A 21,866-nucleotide genomic window follows, 5' to 3' on the forward strand; every position below is an offset into this window, starting at 1 on the left:
GAAGATATTCAGGCAGCCAACAGATACATGAGAAAATGCTCTCGATCATTAGCCATTAGAGAAATGCAAATTAAAACTACGATGAGATTTCATCTCACACCAACTAGACTGGCATTAATCCAAAAAACACAAAATAATAAATGTTGGAGAGGCTGCGGAGAGATTGGAACTCTCACACACTGCTGGTGGGATTGTAAAATGGTACAACCACTTTGGAAATCTATCTGGCGTTATCTTAAACAGTTAGAAATAGAACTACCATACAACCCAGAAATCCCACTCCTCGGAATATACCCTAGAGATACAAGAGCCTTCACACAAACAGATATATGCACACCCATGTTTATTGCAGCTCTGTTTACAATAGCAAAAAGCTGGAAGCAACCAAGATGTCTGTCAACGGATGAATGGGTAAATAAATTGTGGTATATTCACACAATGGAATACTACGCATCGATAAAGAACAGTGACGAATCTGTGAAACATTTCATAACATGGAGAAATCTGGAAGGCATTATGCTGAGCGAAATGAGTCAGAGGGAAAAGGACAAATATTGTATAAGACCACTATTATAAGATCTTGAGAAATAGAAAAAACGGAGAAGAACACATACTTTTGTGGTTACAAAGGGGGGAGGGAGGGAGGGAGGGAGGGAGAGGGCTTTTTATTGATCAATCAGTAGATAAGAACTGCTTTGGGTGAAGGGAAAGACAACACTCAATACAAGGAAGGTCAGCCTAATTGGACTGGACTAAAAGCAAAGAGGTTTCCAGGATAAAATGAAAGCTTCAAAGGTCAGCGGAGCAGGGGCTGGGGTTGGGGGAACACGGTTTGAGGGGACTTCTAAGTCAATGGGCAAAATAATTCTATTATGAAAACATTCTGCATCCCACTTTGAATTGTGGCGCCTGGGGTCCTAAATGCCAACAAGCAGCCATCTAAGATACATCAATTGGTCTCAACCCACCTTGAGCAAAGGCAAAGGAAGAACACCAAGGTCACACGACAACTAAGAACCCAAGAGACAGAAAGGGCCACATGAACCAGAGACCTACATCATCCTGAGACCAGAAGAACTAGTTGGTGCCCGGCCACAATCGATGTCTGCCCTGTCAGGAAGCACAACAGACAACTCCTGAGGGAGCAGGAGACCAATGGGATACAGACCCCAAATTCTCATAAAAAGACCATACCTAATGGTATGACTGCAACTAGAGGAATCCCAGAGACAATGCTCCCCAGAACTTCTGATGCCACAGGACAGGAACCATCCCCGAAGACAAATCATCAGGCATGAAAAGGACTGGTCAGTGCGGGGGAGAGAGATGCTGATGAAGAGTGAGCTAATTAAATCAGGTGGACACTGGAGAGTATGTTGACAACTCTTGACTGGAGGGGGGATGGGAAGATAGAGAGAGAGGGAAGATGGCAAAATTGGCACGAAACGAGAGACTGAAAGGGCTTACTCAATAGGGGGAGAGCAAGTGGGAGAAGGGAGTAAGATGTATGTAAACCTACATGTGACAGACTGATTGGAATGGTAAATGTTCACCTGAATAAAAATTAATTAAAAAAAAAAAAAAGTAATCAAAAAACTCCCAACAGAAAAAGCCCTGGCCCGGATGGCTTCACTGCAGAGTCCTACCAAACTTTCAAAGAGTTAACAACACTACTACAAAAAGTATTTCAAATCACAGAAAAGGATGGAATACCCCAAACTCATTCTATGAAGCCAGCATACCCCTGATACCAAAACCAGGTAAAGATGCCACAAAGAAAGAAAATTACAAACCTATATCCCTCATAAGCACAGATGGAAAAATCCTCAACAAAATTCTAGCCAACAGAATTCAACAACATATCAAAAGATAATTCACCATGACAAAGTAGGATTCATACCAGGTATGCAGGGATGGTTTAACATTAGAACAATTAATGTAATCCAACACATAAATAAAACAAAAGACAAGAATCACATGAATTTATCAATTGATGCAGAAAAGGCATTTGACAAAGTTCAACACCCATTCACGATAAAAAAAAAACTCTCAGCAAAATAGGAACAGAAGGAAAATTCCTCAACGTAATAAAGGGCATTTATACAAAGCCGATAGTGAACGTCATCCTAAATGGAGAGAGTCTGAAAGTTTTCCCCTTGAGATCAGTAACCAGATAAGGATGCCCTTTATCACCACTCTTATAACAACATTGTGCTGGAGGTCCTAGCCAGGTCAATTGGGCTAGATAAAGAAATAAAGGGCATCCAGATTGGGAAGCAAGAAGTAAAATTATCTCTATTTGCAGATGACAAGATTTTATACATGGAAAACCCTAAAGAATCCTCAAGAAAACTACTGAAACTAATAAGAGTTCAGCAGAGTATTGGGATACGAGATAAACACACAAAAATCAGTTGGATTCCTCTACTCCAACAAAAAGAACACTGAGGAGGAAATCACCAAATCAATGCCATTTACAGTAGCCCCCAAGAAGATAAAACACTTAGGAATAAATCTTACCAGAGATGTAAAAGACCTATACAAAGAAAACTATAGGACACTAACTATTGCAAGGAACCAGAACAGACCTACATAAGTGGAAAAATCTTGCTCATGGATAGGAAGACTTAACACTGTAAAAATGTCTATTCTACCAGAACTCAAATTCACATAAAAAGACCAGACTTAATGGTCTGACTGAGACTAGAGGAACCCCAGAAAACATGGCCCTTGGACTCTCTGTTAACCCGGAACTAAAACCATTCCCAAAGCTAACTCTTCAGAGAAAGATCAGACTGGAGTATAAAACATAATACTCGTGAAGAGAGTGTTGCTTCTTAGTTCAAGTATATACACAAGACTAAATGGGCAGCTCCTGTCCAGAGGCAGAGTGAGAAGGCAGAAAGGGGCAGAAGCTGGCTGAATAGACATGGGAAACCTGGGGCGGAAAGAGGGGATGTGCTGTCACATTACAGGGACTGCAACTAGAGTCACAATATGTGTATAAATTTTTGTAGGAGAAATTAACAACCTGTAAACTTTCACCTAAAGCATAATAAAAAAAAATACCATTTAAATAGCCCCAAGACCATGGCTTCAGGGGACAGTAGATCAATTGGTATAATAAAATCTATTAAGAAAACATTCTGCATCCCACTTTGGTAAGTGCCGTCTGGGGTCTTAAATGCTGGCGAGCGGCCGTCTAAGATGCATCAATTGGTCTCAACCCACCTGGAGCAAAGGAGAATGAAGGACACCAAAGACACAAGGTAATGATGAGCCCAAGAGACAAAAAGGGCCACATAAACCAGAGACTACATCAGTCTGTGACCGGAAGAACTAGATGGTGCTTGGCTACAACCAATGACTGCCCTGACAGGGAACACAACGGAGAATTCCTGTTGGAGCAGGAGAGCAGTGGGATGCAGACCTCAAGTTCTCATAAAAAGACCAGACTTAATGGTCTGACTGAGACTAGAAAGACCTCGTAGGTCATGGTCCCCAGATCTTCCGTTAGCCCAAGACAGGAACCATTCCCAAAGCCAACTCTTCAGACAGGGATTGGACTGGACTATTAGACAGAAAATGATATTGGTGAGGAGTGAGCTTCTTGGCTCAAGTAGACACATGAGACTATGTGGGTGGCTCCTGTTGGGAAGGGAGGTAAGAAGGCACAGGGGGACAGAAGCTGGCCGAATGGACGCACGGAATACAGGGTAGAGAGGAAGGTGTGCTGTCTCACTGGGGGAGAGCCACTAGGAGTACATAGCAAGGTGTATATAATTTTTTGTATGAGAGACTGACTTGATTTGTAAACTTTCACTTAAAGCACAATTAAAAAAAAAAAAAGTGAAAAATAAATAGGCCCCAAAATGATAATATACTAACGGATAAACCTAACCAGGGACATAAAAGACAACTATAAAACACAAGAGACTAAAAAACCTACACAAATGGAAGGATATTCACGCTCGTGGATTGGAAGACTTAATATTATGAAAATGCCAATTCTACTCAAAGCAATGCAATCCAATTCCATCCCAAACTCCAACAACATTCTTTACTGAAATGGAAAAACTAATCACCGACTTTATACAGAAAGGAAAGAGGCCCCAAATAGTCAAAGCAATATTGAGGAAGAACAAAGTAGGAGGTCTCACACTTCCCAACCTCAAAATATACTATATAGCTACAGTAATCAAAGTGGCCTTATACTGGTTCAATGACAAACATAATCGAACACCTTGTGGGACTGGTTTTCTGGGTTTGAAGGCTTAGGACCATAGTTTCGTGGGACAATTTGGTCAACTGGCATAATACAATTCATAAAGTTTATGTTCTACATCCTAGTCTGGTGAGTAGTGTATGGGATCTTAAAAGCTTGCGAGAGGTCATATAAGATACCACTATTGGTCTCCACTCAATCAGAGCAAAAGAGAAAGAAAGCAAAGACTCAAAGAAAAACTAGTCCACAGGACTAACAGTCCACCTGAACCATGGCCTTACCTATCCTGAGACCAGAAGACCTAGATGGTGCCTGGCTATCACTACTAACTATTCTGATCAGGGCTAAAATAGATGGATCCTGACAGAATGGTGGAAAACGCAGAACGGAACCCAAGTTCTTAAAAAGTCCAGGCTTACTGGAACAGTTGAGACTTAGAGGATTCCCTGAGACTAACACCTTGAGATACTCTTTAAACCAAAACTATCCCAAGACCACCTTTTAACTAAATAACAGATTGGTTCATAAAATAAAATATCATCTGTGAGTACCACACTACTTTAAAAAATCATCTATATGAGACCAAATGGTTAACCACTACTGTAAAGCAAAGATTACAAGGTAAGGAAGCAAGGAAACTAGACTACTGGAAATGGAACAAGGATGGAAATAATGACAATGCTGACACATTAAGAAAAAGGTAGCCGATGCCACTGATCAATTTGTGTAGAAATTGTTGAACAGGAATCTAATTTGCTGTGCAAACTTTTACTGAAAACACAATATTATTTAAAAAAAGAAACATATGATATCACCTTTCTTTGAATTAAAAAACTTCAATATCTCCAAATAATTTTTTTTATAATACTTGGTCACCTCTGCAACATTACTTTAATCACGTCAGACTGGACATGCTTTAGTTCTACTGTTTAACCTATTTTCATCCTTGAACCATATGCAAGCATCCAGAACACCACACTGAGCTTCAACAGTCAGCAGGTAGAGTGAAAGAGTCTAGAGGGGCAGACATGAGTCAGGTAGAAGGGATACAAGGGAATGATGAAGGTATCGCATGGTGACATGAGACACAGAAAGGAAGCAAGAGAGAACGGCTGCATGACACAATAAGTGGTGCACAGTGGAGTACTTCAAATAAAGTGATGAGTTTTTTTTTTTTAATGTGAAATAAAAATAAGCAAATCTTAGAACTAGTAAGGACTTTAGCTATCATCTACTCTATCATAGAAGACTCAGGCCCAGAAAATATAAGTTCAGAGATTTTTAATACACAGCAAGGAGCTCAGCAACTGTTGGTTATTATTGTTATTATTACTATGAAAAAAAAAATTTATTAAGTTCTTAAAAATGTACTAGGTACTGCTCTGTAAGCATTTTACATCAATCTGTGGAGTGACATCAGTATGGTGGAATTTTAAGTTCTTTTTCCTTTTGCTTAACGGGATTTTCTAATGTTTATATAATAAACATATTGCTTCTTGTGGTTTTAAGATAGTTTGACCTCTCTAAAAACATAAATATATTACTATGATATTTAAACTGTTCTACAGAATAAAAAAGCCTGGAAAGCTTCATTTTTTATTTCATAAAGATGACACAACTGATAGCTAAGCCTGGCAGAGAAAGAAAATTACACATCAATCTCGGCTATATCACCAGAAAAATCTTTAGCAATAAGAAAATTGTGTGTCTATTTGTTACCAAATCATTTAAAAATGGTTGTATAGACTTTCAACAAATACTTGGAATGTTGTGAATTAAGATTCAGGCTACATGGAGCCCAAAATAAAATTCTGAAGATCCTAGAACACACCTCAAAGAGGTGGGCAGTCACACTCCAGGGCAGATGAATCAAAAGTTTATCAGTCACTAGGAGGCTGGCTATTATCAGAATAACAGAAAACAGTGTTAGAGAGGATGTGGAGCAATCAGAGCCTTTATCCACTGCTGGTGGGATTGTAAAATAGTGCAGCCGCTCTGGAAAAGTTTGTCAGTTCCTCAAAAAATTAAATACAGATTTACCCAGCAATTCCGCTTTTACGTATATACTCAAAAAACTTGAAAACAGGGGCTCAAACAGATTCTTGTTCATCAGTGCTCACTGTAACAATATTCACAATATGCAAAAGGTGGAAACAAACCAAGTATCCATCAACAGATAAATGGATAAATAAAATGTGGTATATATCTCCCGCTGCCGTCAAGTCAATGCCAACCCCACAGGGTTTCCAAGGCTGTAAATCTCTACGGAAGCAGACTGCCACATCTTTCTCCCATGGGGCAGCCAGTGGGTTCGAACTGCTGACCTTTTAAGTGATACAGATATACAATGGTGTATTATTCAACCATAAATAGAAATAAAGTTCTGATACATGTTACGATATGGATGCACCTTTGAAACATTATGCTGAGTGAAAAAAATCAGACACAAAAGGACAAATATTATATGCTCTTACTTATATGAGAATAGGCCAATACATATAGACCAAAGTTCATCAGTGATTACCAGGGGCAGGTGGGGGGGAGAAAGGGAGAGATATTGTGATGAAAACATTCAGAAACGGATAGTGGTAATGGTTGCACAACATGGTGAATGTAATTAGTATCACTGAATTATACACATAAAAATGGTTCAAATGGCAAATGTTGTTTTATATATGTTTCGCCACAATGAAAAAAAAAAAAGTTAGGGCTCCTTGAAGAAATGGCTGGTTCTAGGACCGGCGCAGGGAATATACAAAATGAGCCCGGAGTACCTCGGAGTGCCAGAAATTAAGGAAGTGCTCAGAAAACAAAAGTATGGGGGTATGTCAAAGAGACAGAGGAGCCAGTAGGAAGAGCTCCCGAATGGCCAGGGCTGGAATAATTTGAGCAACAAAATAAATATTGTGTATTGCATTATTACCCAAAGTATAAATATCCATGAGTTCATACTCACATCAATCAATGTTTGAATAAACTTTTTAAGTGAGGGAGAATAGACAAATCTCTCATACAGAAGAATTCCAAATAATTTATGTAAATAATCCCCTTAAGGAGGTGAAGCTTAACTCCCCACCCCTTAAGTATGGGCTTTGGAAGGCAAATTCTTTCTATAAAGTACAGTACAGAAAGGAAAGGAAGTCTTGGATGGCACAAACCAAATGGTTCAGTGCTCAACTACTAGCTGGAAGATGGGCAGTTGGAACATACCTAGATGCACCTCAAAAGACAGGCCTGGGAATTTGCTTCTATAAGGACACAACCCTGAAAACTCTGTGGAGCAGTTTTACTCTGCACACATAGGGTCATGAATTTGCATGTGAATTATATCTCAATAAAGCTATTACTAAAAAAAACTTAAGTATACAAAAAACTAACACACCATCAGAATGGGCAAATGATAAAAAAACAAGCATTTTGCAAAGGAAGAAGTTCTCAACCTCGCTTGTATTCGAAGACACACAAATTTTACATATGAAACACAATTTTCTTTAACCTATCAATTTGGTGGGTAATAATTATCTAGGGTTAGTGAGGGTACAGGAAACAGGTTTTCTCACAATCTGCAGGTATCGTATTTTTTATATTTCCTACTGAAAGTTTCACAGTATCTATCAAAAAACTTCAAAAGACCCCTGGACACCCTACTAACTGAGAACTGAAGCCACTCCTGAAGTCCACCTTTCAGCCGAAGATTAGAAAGGCCTATAAAACAAACAGTAACATGTGTAAGAAATGTGCTTCTTAGTTCTACCCAGTACATAAGACCAAATGGGCAACACCTGCCCAAAAGCAACGCCGAGAAGGCAGGAAGTGACAGAAAAACTGTATGAATGGACACAAGGAACCTGGGGTTTAAGAGGAAGAGGCAGAGTGCTGACACATTGCGCGGATTGCAACCAATGTCAAAAACAATTTGTATATAAATTTTTGAATGAGAAGCTAATCCGTGCCATAAGATTTCACCTAAAGCAAAATAAAATTAAAAAAAAAACTTCAAAAGATCTTCACCCTTTGACGCAACAGTTCCCCTTTTAGGAAGTTATCTTAACATAATTATGCATATACACAAATACTAATCTCTAAGGATATTCACTACAACATTTTTCTAATAAAGAAAGCTTAAAAAGCCTAAATGTCCCATAATATGGATAACTGAAATACATTATGGTAGATCTATGTTATGAATTATCTGTACCTCCCAGTTCAGTCTCAGAAAAGGATTATGCCTAAATTGATCAGCATTGTACTCTGTTATGGACTGAATTGTATCCCTCCAAAATATGTGTTGGAATACTAACCTCTATTCCTATGAATATAACCCCATTTGGGAAGTTTTCTTTGTTATGTTTATTAGGCAATATCAGTGTAGTGTGTCTTAACTCCAATCACTTTTGAAATATAAAAAGAGCAGATTAGGCACAGAAGCAAGCAAGCACAGATGGGGGAAGACAGATCACCTGCCACATGAAGATCACCAAGGAACTGAGGAAAAGCAGCTGAAAAGAGACAAGGGCCTTGCCCCACAGCTGAGAGAGTGAGAAAGTCTTCTCCTAGAGCCAGTGCCCTGAATTCAGACTTTTAGCCTTCTCAGCTGTGAGAAGAAACCCTGGTCGCATAGTGGTTAAGAGCCACTGCTGCTAACCAAAAGGTCGGCAGTTCGAATCCACCATGCACCCCTGGGAAACTCTATGAGGCAGTTCTACTCTGTCCTATAGGGTCACTGTGAGTTGGAATCAACTTGATGGACTATTGAGAAGATAAATTCGTTTGTTAAACCCACCCACTTGTGGTATTTCTGTTACAGTGGCACTAAGAAACTAAGATACACCCGCAGCATCAAACATTGTCCTAGCACGTAACAGATCTTCATTTGTATGTTACCATGTGTAGCCATTAAAAATAATGTTAAAGATTGTTTATAATATTAGAAAATGTTTAATTCATATTGTTAAGGGAAAAAGAGCAGATTACTAAACAAATACAGTATTATCCCATTAGTATCTACAAAGGCTGGCTATATATACTAACTACAGTGAGCTCCTGTAGTTAATAATGGTTATTTTTCAGTGGTAAAATAATAAGCAATTTTATTTTGTACTTTAAAACATTTTCATATTTTTTTAATTTTCTGTAATAGATATATATTAGTCTTCTAATTAAACACACAAAATGCTATTTTAAAATAATGTATTACAATGATTCTTTTTTTTTTTTTTTTAAACATCTCTTACCCTTAAGGTTACTACTCGTGCTTTAGGGTTTCGAACAGATGGTCCTGCTGACACATAATCCGCTGTGTCAATTTCAATCGGAAAATGCTTCTCACATTTCTCATCACTGTCTAGTGCAGCTGGCCACTCTGTGCAAAAATCTAAGAAATAAAAAAAAGTATCTCAATTATAGTTTTGCAAGCAAATTCTTATTGTAATATATGCTACCAGACAAAACCAAATTACTAAGGGAGATCATTCTCAGGTTACATGAAGTGAAAGTACAGGTTCTCTTCTGCACTTCACATACAAATCTCCATCCCTCACCTCTTGTCTTAGAGGTATTCTAATTACGGAACTTAAGGAAATGATTTGGATATTTCAGGTTTGATGGGGAATGGTGAATTGAGTTAAAAGGGAGTTGTGACTTGATGGGAGCTTATTATAATTTTGCATGTATCTGCTATGGTATAATTCAATTATTCTTCCTCAACTAAAAGCAAAGAGTTAATAGTGTCTAGTGTTTTTAAAAAAGCAACAGATAATATTCATTCACTTCCAAATGAAGGTTACTAAAAATCAACTGAAGGGAATTGAAAGGAAGATTTGAAAAAGCTCTAATAGGGAACTGAGGTATGGTCAACAATCCTCCAGAAATTGAGGTGAATAAAGCCCCAACTAAAGCAGGTTAAAAAATGGAGGCCATCCTTAAATGGCTTCTTAAAGTAACTCACGCCTCTTCTATGTGGCATCTGTGCCAACTGGGCTAAACAGAAAGAACAGCACTGTCCTCATATTCAGGCAAGACAGCTAGTCTAGAGAGGAGGTGGGACTGGGTCTGACACATGGGCTACAGTGGGAACATGGCTCTCTACCTCAACACAGCACAGGGCTCAATTCAGAATAAAACTTAAAGAAAAAGAGGTCGCTCCCTGCCTCTTGCAAGTTATCAATATTGATGTACTCCATAAGCAGTAGGCTGGTTCCCTCTTGCCCTATTCCTATCAAGTCAGCATAGTAAAGAGTTCTCAGGTTGGGATGAAAACTTCTGGCACTATCAGTTTCCTCTCAGTAGAAATCTCATTCCTTAAACAGCCTCACTCCAAGAATAGATAAAAGTAACTGGCTGCTTAGGTCAAACACATTAGGTCTCATGGATTCAAGCTTCCTTCACAAAAGCATGACTGCAGGTGTGTCTGGTCATAATCACAGGCAGATGTGGGAGCTCCTCTAGGTGATGATCTAAGGGACAGTGAAAGGCACTTTGCTAATTATATTCCCCTGAGCTAAAAATTTTCTTACACTATATTTAGCTCCGATTTAGGTTTTAAAATCAGAGTCAGTAAAATGTCATTTTGAGTTAGAGACTCTCTGAGATCTGGAACTAAATACATGTTAGCAAATTAAGTATAGCTAATACCATTCCCTAAACATTCTGTTTAAGAGATCAGTACTCAGTCACTTTGATGGGAAAGGAATACCTTTGCAATAAAGAACAATTTTGACATTTAAAATGAACAGAGCAAGATTACTGAGGTTGAATTTCATTCCCATCATGGACTAATTCCAATATCTTGCACTGTAAGATGCATCACAGCCAAAAGAGAGACTAATTTGGGGAATTTTATAAGCTTTTGGGTTCATATCAAATCTTTTTTTTTTGTTTAAACTTTGGATAAGTCATTTCAATCACCAAAGGATAATTATAGTTTTCAAATTAAATTACCTAATTATATGTCTCAAAAAACACAGGCGGTTAGAAAGTACATAATAGGCTGCCATTGGTCTTTATTCATCTGATAGGTAGAGCAACAGACTAGACTTTGGAAGACCTCAGTTTTTATTTAATTTCTGCCACTGATTTTTAAAGATATGGTAAATTTCTGAACTTTCCTGTGCTTCGGATTTTCCATCTGTAAGTTAAGATATAAAATCTGAACTGAACTACTTTGAAAAGAAAATTGAGAAGAAATATGTGAAAAGCCTTTTAGTTATTTGGAAGATTAAATCAAAAAGCTGATACAAGTGTAAAGATAAAATTTTAAAAAGTTTAAAACACACACTTAAATATTGTAAAATACAATGCTATTCTTGTGAATGCGTATGAAAGCCTTTCATTTCAAAATTAGAGAGTATTTTAGAAATATTTCATAAAGGCAACCAGTTTCTAGATTGGGTACACGTTTTAAGAAAATGTTTAAAAAGTAGAATTACGCAACAATGAAGAACAACGATGAATCTGTGAAGTATCTCATAACATGGATGAATCTGGAGAGCATTACGCTGAGTGAAATAAGTCAACCACAACAGGAAAAATAGTGTATGAGACCACTACTGTAAAAACTCATGCAAAGGTTTACATACAAAAAGAAACAATCTTTGGTGGTTATGAGGGAGGGGAGTGGTAGGGATGGAAAAACACTTAATAGACAAAAAGTAAGTAGTAACTTTGGTGAAAGGTAAGACAGTACACAATCCTGGGAAGCCAGCACAACCTATGTGAGGCAGAGCCATGGTAGCTCCATAGACACATCGAAAGCCCCCGAGGGACTGAATTGCTGGGCTGAGTGCTGTGGGGACCATGATCTCAGGGAACATCTAGTTCAACTGGCATAACATAGTTTATAAAGAATATGTTCTACATTCTACTCTGGTGAGTAGCGCCTGGGGTCTTAAAAGCCCGTGAGCAGCCATCTAGGATATTCCACCGGTCTCACCCCTTCGGGAGCAAAGAAGAATGAAGAAAACTAAACGTACAAGGAAAGCAAACAAAAAAAAAAAAAACCAAACCCAGTGCTGTGGAGTCGATTCCGACTCTTAGCAACCCTGTAAGACAGAGTAGAACCACCCCATACAGTTTCCAAGGAACGCCAGGCAGATTCGAACTGCTGACCCTTTGGTTCGCAGCCACAGCACTTAACCACTATGCCACCAGGGTTTCCATACAAGGGAAAGAATAGTCCAAAGGACTAATGGACCACATCTACCACGGCTTCCACTAGTCTGAGTCCAGTAAAACTAGATGGTGCCCAGCTACCACCACTGACTGCTCTGACAGGGATCACGATACAGGGTCCTGGACAGAGCTGGAGAAAAATGTAGAACAAAATTCTAACACAAAAACAAAGACCAGACTTGCTGGCCTGACAGAGTCTGGAGAAACCCTGAGAGTATGGCCCCTGAACACCCTTCCAGCTCAGTAATGAGGTCACTCCTGAGATTTACTCCTCAGCCAGATTGAGCAGGCCCATAGAACAAAACCAGACTAAAGGGGCACATTAGCCCAGGGGCAGGAACTGGAAGGTAGGAGGAAACAGGAAAGCTGGTAATAGGGAAGCCAGGATTGAGAAGGGGAAGTGTCGACAAGTCGTGGGGCTGTTAACCAATGTCATAGAACAATCGTGTGTACTAACTGATGAGAAACTAGTTTGTTCTGTAAACCTTCATCTAAAGTACCATGAAAAAAGAGTAGAAAAATGGAATTTATCACAGTATAATGTATTGATTAACTGGTTTTACAAAAGGCCAAAAATTGATACATGATTTGTCCAAATAAACCAAAACCAAACCAAACCTCTTGCCATCAAGTTGATTCCAACTCAAAGTGACCCTACAGGCCAGAGCAGAACTGCCCCAGAGAGCTTCCAAGGAATGCCTAGTGGATTTGAACTGCTGACCTTTTGGTTTGCAGCTGCGGCTATTAACTACTATACCACTAGTGTTTCCTTTGTCCAAATAGGGTACAAAAATTCATTTGGACATAACCAAACACCTCACGTGATTGGTTTACTGGGTGTGAAGACTTGGGACCACAGTCTCATGGGACAACTCAGTCAATTGGCATAACACAGTTTATAAAGGTGATGTTTTAAATCCTAGTTTAGTGAGCAGTGCCTGAGGTCTTAAAAGTTTACAAGTGGCCATCTAAGATACAACTATTGTTCTCTATTTGTTTAGAACAAAATGAAGGAAACCAGAGACCCAAAGAAGACACTAGTCCACAGGACTAACAGCCCACACAAATCACGCCCCCATCTACCCTGAGACCAGAAGAACTAGATGGTGCCTGGCTACCACTACTGACCAGTCTGACCGAAAATACAACAGAAGGTCCTGGATAGAAAGGGAGAAAAATGTAAAACAAAACTCAAATTCCTGAAGAAGGCCAGACTTACTGGACTGACAAAGACTAGAGAAACTCTGAGCCAGTGCCCTAAATACCCTTTGAACTTAGAACTGAAGCCATTCCCGGTGGTCACCTTTCATCTGAATAATATACCCACTGCCATCAAGTCAATTTCAACTCACAGTGACCCTACTGGACAGAGTAGAACCACCCCGTAGAGTTTCCAAGGAGCGCCTAGTGAATCTGAACTGCCAGCCTCTTGGCTAGCAGCCATAGCTCTTAACCACTACACCACCCGGGTTTCCATCCGAATAATAAACTGGCTTATAAAATAAACAATAATCCCGTTGCCTTTGAGTCAATTCCAACTCACAGTTACCCTAAAGGACACAGCAGAACTTCCCCATGGGGTTTCCAAGGAGCGGCTGGTCGGTTTAAACTGTCAACCTTTTGGTGAGCAGTCGAGCTCTTAATGACTGTGCTACCAGGGCTCCAAAATAAACAATATCCCCCGTGAATACTGTTCTGCCTTAAGTAATCAACTATATGATACCAAATAGTCAGTATTTACCCTAAAACAGAGATGAAACACTAAGGAGGGGCAGGGAAGCTACATTAATGAAAACAGAACAAAAAGAATGAAAATAATGAGAATGTTGACGCACTGTAAAAAATGTAACCAATTCCACAGAACAAGTCCTAGAAAAATTGTTAAACGGGAACCTAATTTGCTATGTAAACTTTCACCTCAAATATTAAAAGTAAAAAAAATTCATTTGGAGTGGTGGTCACTGTTACTCCAATTCCAGGTACAATCAATCATACTGATTTGTATCTGCTGGAAAAACTCTATGAATATGTTCTTTCATCTTTTTATGTATGTGTTTTCTAAAAATCATCAGTAAATTCCCAAATTACCTGTGAAGAAGGATTATAATTTGGTTCTATTTATTACAGCACCTTGTACAGTGGTCTGCAAAAACATTTTGCAGATTTAACATCTAACAATTCACTGAATACAACTTAAAAATTCTTCTTAAAAAAAAAAATCAACAATGACTCAGAACATAAGGCTGAGAGACTTATAGCAGTATATCAGAAATGACATTCTTGATTTTACATTCAAAGTCAATATTAAGTTTATATAGGAAAGCAACCACTTACCTTTAAGAGCTTCACAGTGTTTTTTAATTGCTACAGGCGTCAAATGAAGAAAATTGGGGATCTAAATAGAGTAATTTAAAGGATAAATTAACCAAATGTCTTAAAAACATGAAAAAGATAATTTTCTCATAGAAGTAAATCATAGGTCCAACAAGCACTGTAGTAAATAAAATTTGATAGCTTTTTACAAAATACTGTATGTCACAGATGCTGTGTATTTAAGATATAAGTTCCTTGAAATATAAATTAAGTACTCTGTACCTTATGACAAAAATAATGTTGGAAAAATAAACGTCACTTCATAGTATTCTTCCTGGTATTAGAGCTACAGGTATACACGTGTGTTCCCCTTATAAAACTGAAAGCACCTAAGGATATAGTTTATTATTTAATCATTTCCAGATCCCTGGAATATACAGCATGGTGGTATATTTCTACTTTGTACTTAATAAACATTTTATGATTTAAATGAAGTTAATAAGAAGTTGGGAATTCATTTATGATAGAATATTAAGAGGCTACCTAAGCATTCACAGGGTGAATGAAAATTTAAGAAAGGTCAGAGATTTGATTAATGCAAATAATCAGCATTTACTAACACATGTCTTAAGCATCTAAATAGATAATTTAATGTAAAGAGACTCATTTGGAAAGAAAATTTTACTTCAAGAAATGAAGAAGTTAAAGCTGATAGACTATAATAATAATATTAAATAATAGTCTACCTTTCTGGAAAGTAAGAACATCTCTTTTAAAAGTGGAACCCTCATGTAAACATGTCATAGGTGAACAGTTCTGTATGTTTCAAAGAAGTCCTTTAAGTCCTGTCTAGACATGTCAAGAACAATTTATTTACAATGTTTTAGATCAATTAAAAGATATAATCTTGTCTCCAAAAAAAGTAGAACCCTCAATTTCCAATTCTCAATCCAAACTAGGCTATTTCACTTTTCTCAGGTCAACTAGACAAATAAAATAAATATAGAAAAGATACATTAGAAAAGAAAAAGCAAAAAGGAAAGTAATCGGGCCAATTAATTACCTTCTTAAATGCCTAGGAGGTTCTTTTAGTCAAAATCAAAACACAACATTCATTACACGGAAAAAAAGTTAAAATACAATAAGCTGGTATATACTGAACCTTGAAGTATAATGGGGGAAGGGGGCGTCAACAGTTATTTAAGTCTTAGCCAATGAACTAGCAACTTATCTTACCTTTAGAAGCTCTAGATTTCCCTCCTTTGGCATGGGCACTCCCCTTTTTACTGGATAACCCATTCGAACAGGAAGAGGTACTGCAGATGGTTTAAATGGTGCTGCAACAGGGTAAACACTAGGCCAATCTTGGTCAACAGCCATTTTCTCTGTTCTAGGAGGTAGTGACTAAGGAACATAAAGCAGTTTAATATTTTAAATATGAGGATGTTCTTTAATTATAAAATTTAAAAAGCTGCAGTTAAGAGAAAATATAAGCAGAGATGCAAGCTACATAAAAGCTGGCCTCCACAGAGCTGCTGTTTAAATGAAAAATAAATAAAAAACAAGCCTACCTAAATCTTTGCATTGTTTATTCAAACCCTCTAGCAAGGATCCTCTTTAATATCATATTTCTTTCCCTAAAATCTTTTCTATTTTATTTAATTAGGCTTTAGGAAACTTTTTATATTTTGTTTATGAAGGGGTAAGGTACCAATATATTTTGAAATAATTTTTGTTTAATTTCTCTGATCGAATTCAATACATGAGGTGACACTGAGACCTTGGAAATAAGGAATAATGAAAATAAAAGATGAGTTAAACTAACTGAATAAATACATAAAAAATTACATATTATCTCCTATGCCCAGAGAATAGCTATTTGAAGCTTAGTTAATCTCATTAACATGTGTTTAAAAGGGAAAAAAAAAAGCTGTATTAGGTAGAAGGGGATGGCCAACATATAAAAGTAGGGCTTAAAGAAGCAACTTCTGCAATGCCCATCCAAGCACCATCAAAGACAGTGTAGCATGTGTCCTGCAGGCAGGACAATACGCCTGTGATGATGACGGCTTTAGACTATGGTTAATTTGGTACCATTAACTTCTAACTAATATGCCTTTGCACTGACTCCCTGATCACCAAGTGACCTTACGATCTGGATTCCCATTTACAGGGTGACACTTAAATGGTGAGACTCATGCATACATTCCAGGCTGCATGACTGTTATACATATCATTAAAAATAATTCTATATTCTTGCTTACATATCTGTTTCCTAGGAGTACGTGAGTCTATTTCTCAAGGATGATCTATTTTCTAGGTGCTGATCGGTTGAAGACTAGACCCTGCCAGACTGTGGAAGTCACCAAGTAAATGTCACGTGAGGCATATATACTCATCCTGAGTATATATGCCTCACGTCAGAGCTTCAGAAACTATTAAGATAGTATACGGTAAACCAAAAAAAAAAAAAACCAAACCCAGTGCCGTCGAGTCGATTCTGACTCATAGCGACCCTATAGTACAACATACTGTTTACCTTTCTTCTCACCAGCCTTTCACTTCTGGATGTTTCAATGTTTTCTCTTGCATCTATAAGACAAAACAATAGCTATAGAGAATTTTATAATGTAAACATCAATCATGATCCCATAATTCTAGCAAAATTTAAGGTATTCAGTAACATAAAAATGAAACAATAATGAAATTTTTGTAAGCTTCTGGGCTAAAATCATCTTAATAAAAACAAAAAGTCAGAAATAGTTAAGAAAATCCCAGTTATTTGCTTATAAAGTTTACTGTGATTGCTGATATTGTGAACTCATCACCTAAAGAAATATTTGCATAATATTAAGGTTCATAGTAAAATACAACTCGCTAAAATATCTAGTTAGGTACAACTACTTTGAATTTTTAAAGATATTTTGTTTGAAATGTTCTGATTATAAATATACTTGTTTATATTTGGATTTTTCTATTCTTTATAAACCACCCTCAAAAGACAACTCCTCAGTTTTTCCTTTTCTGTTATATATTAGAACTGCCAGTGCAACAATAACACCAATAACAAAAATCACAGCCAATCCTAATAAAAAACATGACTGTAAAAGGAGGTAGATTATTTACATACATACATTTTAAAATATTACCTTATACCTCTCTAAATGTTTTGCTATACTGAAACAATCACAATTCTATTTATTGATTGTTTCCACATGCCAGACCCTTTGCCAAATGCTTTCCATCATCCCATTTAATCTTATTCCTCACAAAACGTAAGCACTAGTATTATCCTTATTTTACAGGTCAGTGAAGTGAAGCTCAGAGAGGTTAAGTGACTCTCCTAAGGTTAAGTGCTAGCATGCAGGGGTACTAACAGAACCCAAGGTTTTTTGATTCTTGAGCTTGTGCTTTTAAACACTGCCCTATATACTGTTTTCAATGGAAAATGCATTATTCCAATGTCAGGGTTAGTGCAAAAACATTAGTATCGAGGACTTTTGCTTGCAGCCATGGTGCAAGAACAGGGATCAGGTTTATACTCTGTCATGGATTGAACTGTGTCCCTGAGAAATATGTTTGTCAATTTAGCTAGGCCTAAATTCCCAGGATTGTATGATTGTCCACCATTTTGTCATCTGATGTGATTTTCCTGTCTGTTGTGAATCCTGTCTCTTAATGATGCTGATGGGATGGGAGTAGTGACAGTTATGTTAATGAGGCTGGACTCAATCTACAGGATTGGATTGTGTCTTGAGCCAATCTCTTTTGAGATATGGGAGAGGCAAACAGAGAGACAGGGGGACCTCATACCACCAAGAAAGAAACACTAGAAGTGTAGCATGTCCTTTGGACCCAGGCTCCCTGCTCTGAGAAGCTCCTCGACTGGGGAAGAGTGATGACAAGGACCTTCTGTCATAGCTAACAGAGAAGAGAAAATGTTCCCCTGGAGTTGACGGCCTGAATTTGGACTTACAGCCTACTAAACTGGTAGAAAATTAATTTCTCTTTGTTGAAGCCATCCACTTGTAATACTTCTGTTGTGGCAGCACTAGATCACTAAGACAGCCTCCAACCTGAAATAGCTAAAAAAATGGACAAAATATACGATATCAATGGTTTTCAGACACTGGACATAGGTGGCACAGGATACTGATCTCTGAGAGAAGAGAAATGAGCAAGGTGAGCCCAACGTCCAACAATTGACCCAGCTAGCTTCTTGGAGAGAATTTCCAGGCCTTGGAGCACTCAAACGGAGCCCAGCAATCTCCTTCAGTTAAGGAGACAGATTTGAGAATTTGGAGAGGCTTGCAGTGCAGAGTATCAGAAAGGAGAGAGCTGCACAGAAATACAGCAATCTTCAGAAGGTTATGCTTGGGTCTTCAGCTGAGTAATGGTCAGTACACGCATGAGAAGAAACTATCTGAATCAGGATGATAACGCCCTAAAAGGAACATGTGGAACAATCATTGAAGCTCATAAATACACAGATAGCTGCTGTCAGGTCAACTCCAACTCAAATTTTTAAAAAGACCTAATCTGAATTTGTAGAAATAAAAACTACAATGTCTGAAAATGAAAACCACAGTAGATACCATTTAAGATGGATTAAACAATGCAGAAGTGATCTTAAAAATGCAGTAGTAGGAACTAGCAAAATAAAACATAAAAATAAAATGCGAGTTGTGGAATAACTTGAACCAGCCTAACAGAACAGATGGACAATTGCAATATAGTAAGGAAAGGAGAGGCAAAAAAAAAAAAAAACTGAAGAAATAATAACTGAAATTTTCCCAAATTTGATGATACTATAAACCCACAGATCTAAGACACAATGAACCTCAAACAAATGAAACATAAAGAGAATTATGCCAAGGCACAGAATAATCAAGCTGCTCAAAAGCAGTTGGAGAAAAAAATATATCATGGTACAGAGGAACAAAAATAAGGATGACAGCCGACTTCACACCAAAAACAATGAAATTGATGAGAAGTCACAACTTAAAAGTATGAAAAAACACACAAACAAAAAACCCTGTTAACCTAGGAATCCATATTCAGCAAAACTATCTTTCAAGATTGAGGTGTCCTTCATTCAATAACTGGTGCTTTGGTGGCACAGTGGTTAATTACTCGGCTGCTAATAGAAAGGTCAGTGGTTTGAACCCACCAACCACTCTGCAGGAGAAAGATGTAGCGGTCATTTCCATAAAAGATTACAGCTTTGGAAAACCCTATGGGGCAAGTTCTACTCTGTCCTATAAGGTTACTATGAGTTGGAACTGACTTGATGGCAATGGGTTTGGGTTTGTTTCGTTTTCACTCAGTAGAGATTATAAGGTTGCTTGGAGGAGTCTAGTGAAAATGACAGATTTGTAAACAGAGAAGTGCCTTGTAGTGTGAGAGGTGCTGTAAACCTCTGATTTTTTTTCAGACAAAAGCTGCAAAAATTCATCTCCAGCAGACCTACACCACAAGAAATATGAAAGTGCACTTGCAGTTCCCTATGTAACAATGTTCTTCCCCCCAGATATTTGCGTGGCTCTGGGATTTGCTCAAAAGCCACCTCCTGAGAGAGGTCTTTCCTGATTACCCTCGTATCTTACCCTACAGTCACTACTTCCCTGATCCATCCATCTCAATACCCTGTTTTTCCTTCATAGCACTGATCTCTACCTGACATTTTACTTAGTCATTTACTTGTTTATAATCCGATTTCCCCAAAAGAATGTAAATCCCACGAGGCCAGGGACCTTCCTGTATCCCCAGTGTCTACAACACTGCCTAACACATAGGAATTCAGCAAGTATTTGTAGAATAAATGAATGAATAATAGGCAAGTGTTAAAACTATGAAGAGCCGCGTATGACACATTAAGGAATTTAATTTATAATTTACCTCAAAGCAATAGGAAATCTTTAATACGTTTTGAACAAGAAAGAGGCAGGAAGAGATCTGCTTTTCAAAACACTTCAATGTAGGTGAGCAAGAGTGGAAGGGGGACCAATAAGGAAAACTATTGTAGAAGCAAGAGATGGTGGCCTAGAGTGGGCTGTTAGTATGAAGACAGTAGGCCACAGACACTATAGAAAGCAGCACAGATAGGACTTGGTCAATCACTGGACGTGACCCCTCCTAGTTGAACCTTTCTTGACTCTTGTCGATTTCTCCTCAATGCTCCCCTATCACTCTATTCGCTCTTGTGTTACAACACTGCGTAATACTTCCCTGTTTAGAAAAATGTCTTTTCCAGGCATCCCGATAATCTCTGTTGTATGAAGGTCACCTCAATAATGCCTGTTGAAGGTCACCCCATTTGGAACCCGAACTAGACCTGGAATCTGATCTACAGCTCGTTCTAGAATACCTGTATCCTTCTCTTAACGTTGGGGAAAAACAGCGGTTCAACACTGCCCCACAAATATGACCGAGCGTCAGTAACTATTAAGAGACCCCGTGCCATTGGCGGTGGGAGGGAGCACCAGAAAGCGCAGGCCACGGGGTAGGGTGGGCGGAAGCTCGCGGCACCAGCACAGGACTCAGAGCAGAAACCGCCAGGTAGGAACCGGGTAGCATACACACAGAGGATAAACCCAAACCCGCGACTTCCACACTAGTCTGACAGGCAACAGGCGGGCAGAGAATGTACGGGCCTCCCCTGGGCGGCACTGGCCCTGCCACGGCGGCGGCCATCATGGGTTCGGTAATGCGTCCTCTCACCTACCCCAAAGCCCGGAAGCGACGCGGCAAACACTTACACGGGCTTGATTTCGGCGTTCGAGTGGCCGGAGACACGGCGGTAGAGAAGGCACGCAGGGTCCTGACCCCCAGCTGCAGGGCCGGCCGGGCCGGGAGCCCGGCGGCCGCCATAGCTGCGAGGACGGCAAGCCGGAGGAGACAAGCGTCCTCCCGCGTCAGAGGGGCGGCCCGAGGCCGCTTCTGCGCAGGCTCGCCCGGTCTTGCCACGCCTCCAGGATGGGGAAACCGGGAAGTTGGAGCTATGAATTGAGGGTCTGAGCCAGATGTTCGAAGAGAAACTAACCAGAAAAACAGAAAATGGTAATGAAAAGGAAACAAAAAGATTAAAAAAAAAAAAAACAAAGTTCGAAGCAATCAGGTCAAAGACAGTTTCAAATAAAGACCACAAAGGGATGAGGGA

The 21,866-nt window shown here is 38.7% G+C and overlaps 1 protein-coding gene across 1 annotated transcript in view; it reads right to left on the minus strand.

Annotated features, from left to right (window-relative positions):
• MRPS35 (mitochondrial ribosomal protein S35) overlaps positions 1-21,629 on the minus strand; it is a 60,052-nt gene extending 38,423 nt beyond the window's left edge. Inside the window, exons 1-5 of the mRNA XM_003405367.4 lie at positions 21,466-21,629; positions 17,247-17,299; positions 15,944-16,111; positions 14,729-14,789; positions 9,460-9,599 (exon numbers count right to left, since the gene is read on the minus strand). Coding sequence (XP_003405415.1) covers positions 9,460-9,599; positions 14,729-14,789; positions 15,944-16,111; positions 17,247-17,299; positions 21,466-21,577 — 534 coding nt within the window. The 5' untranslated portion in view covers positions 21,578-21,629. The remainder of the gene's footprint in view (positions 1-9,459; positions 9,600-14,728; positions 14,790-15,943; positions 16,112-17,246; positions 17,300-21,465) is intronic.
• Positions 21,630-21,866: the final 237 nt, after the last annotated feature.

The sequence above is a fragment of the Loxodonta africana genome, chromosome 4 (assembly GCF_030014295.1).
Source record: "Loxodonta africana isolate mLoxAfr1 chromosome 4, mLoxAfr1.hap2, whole genome shotgun sequence".
NCBI classification, from domain to species: domain Eukaryota; kingdom Metazoa; phylum Chordata; class Mammalia; order Proboscidea; family Elephantidae; genus Loxodonta; species Loxodonta africana.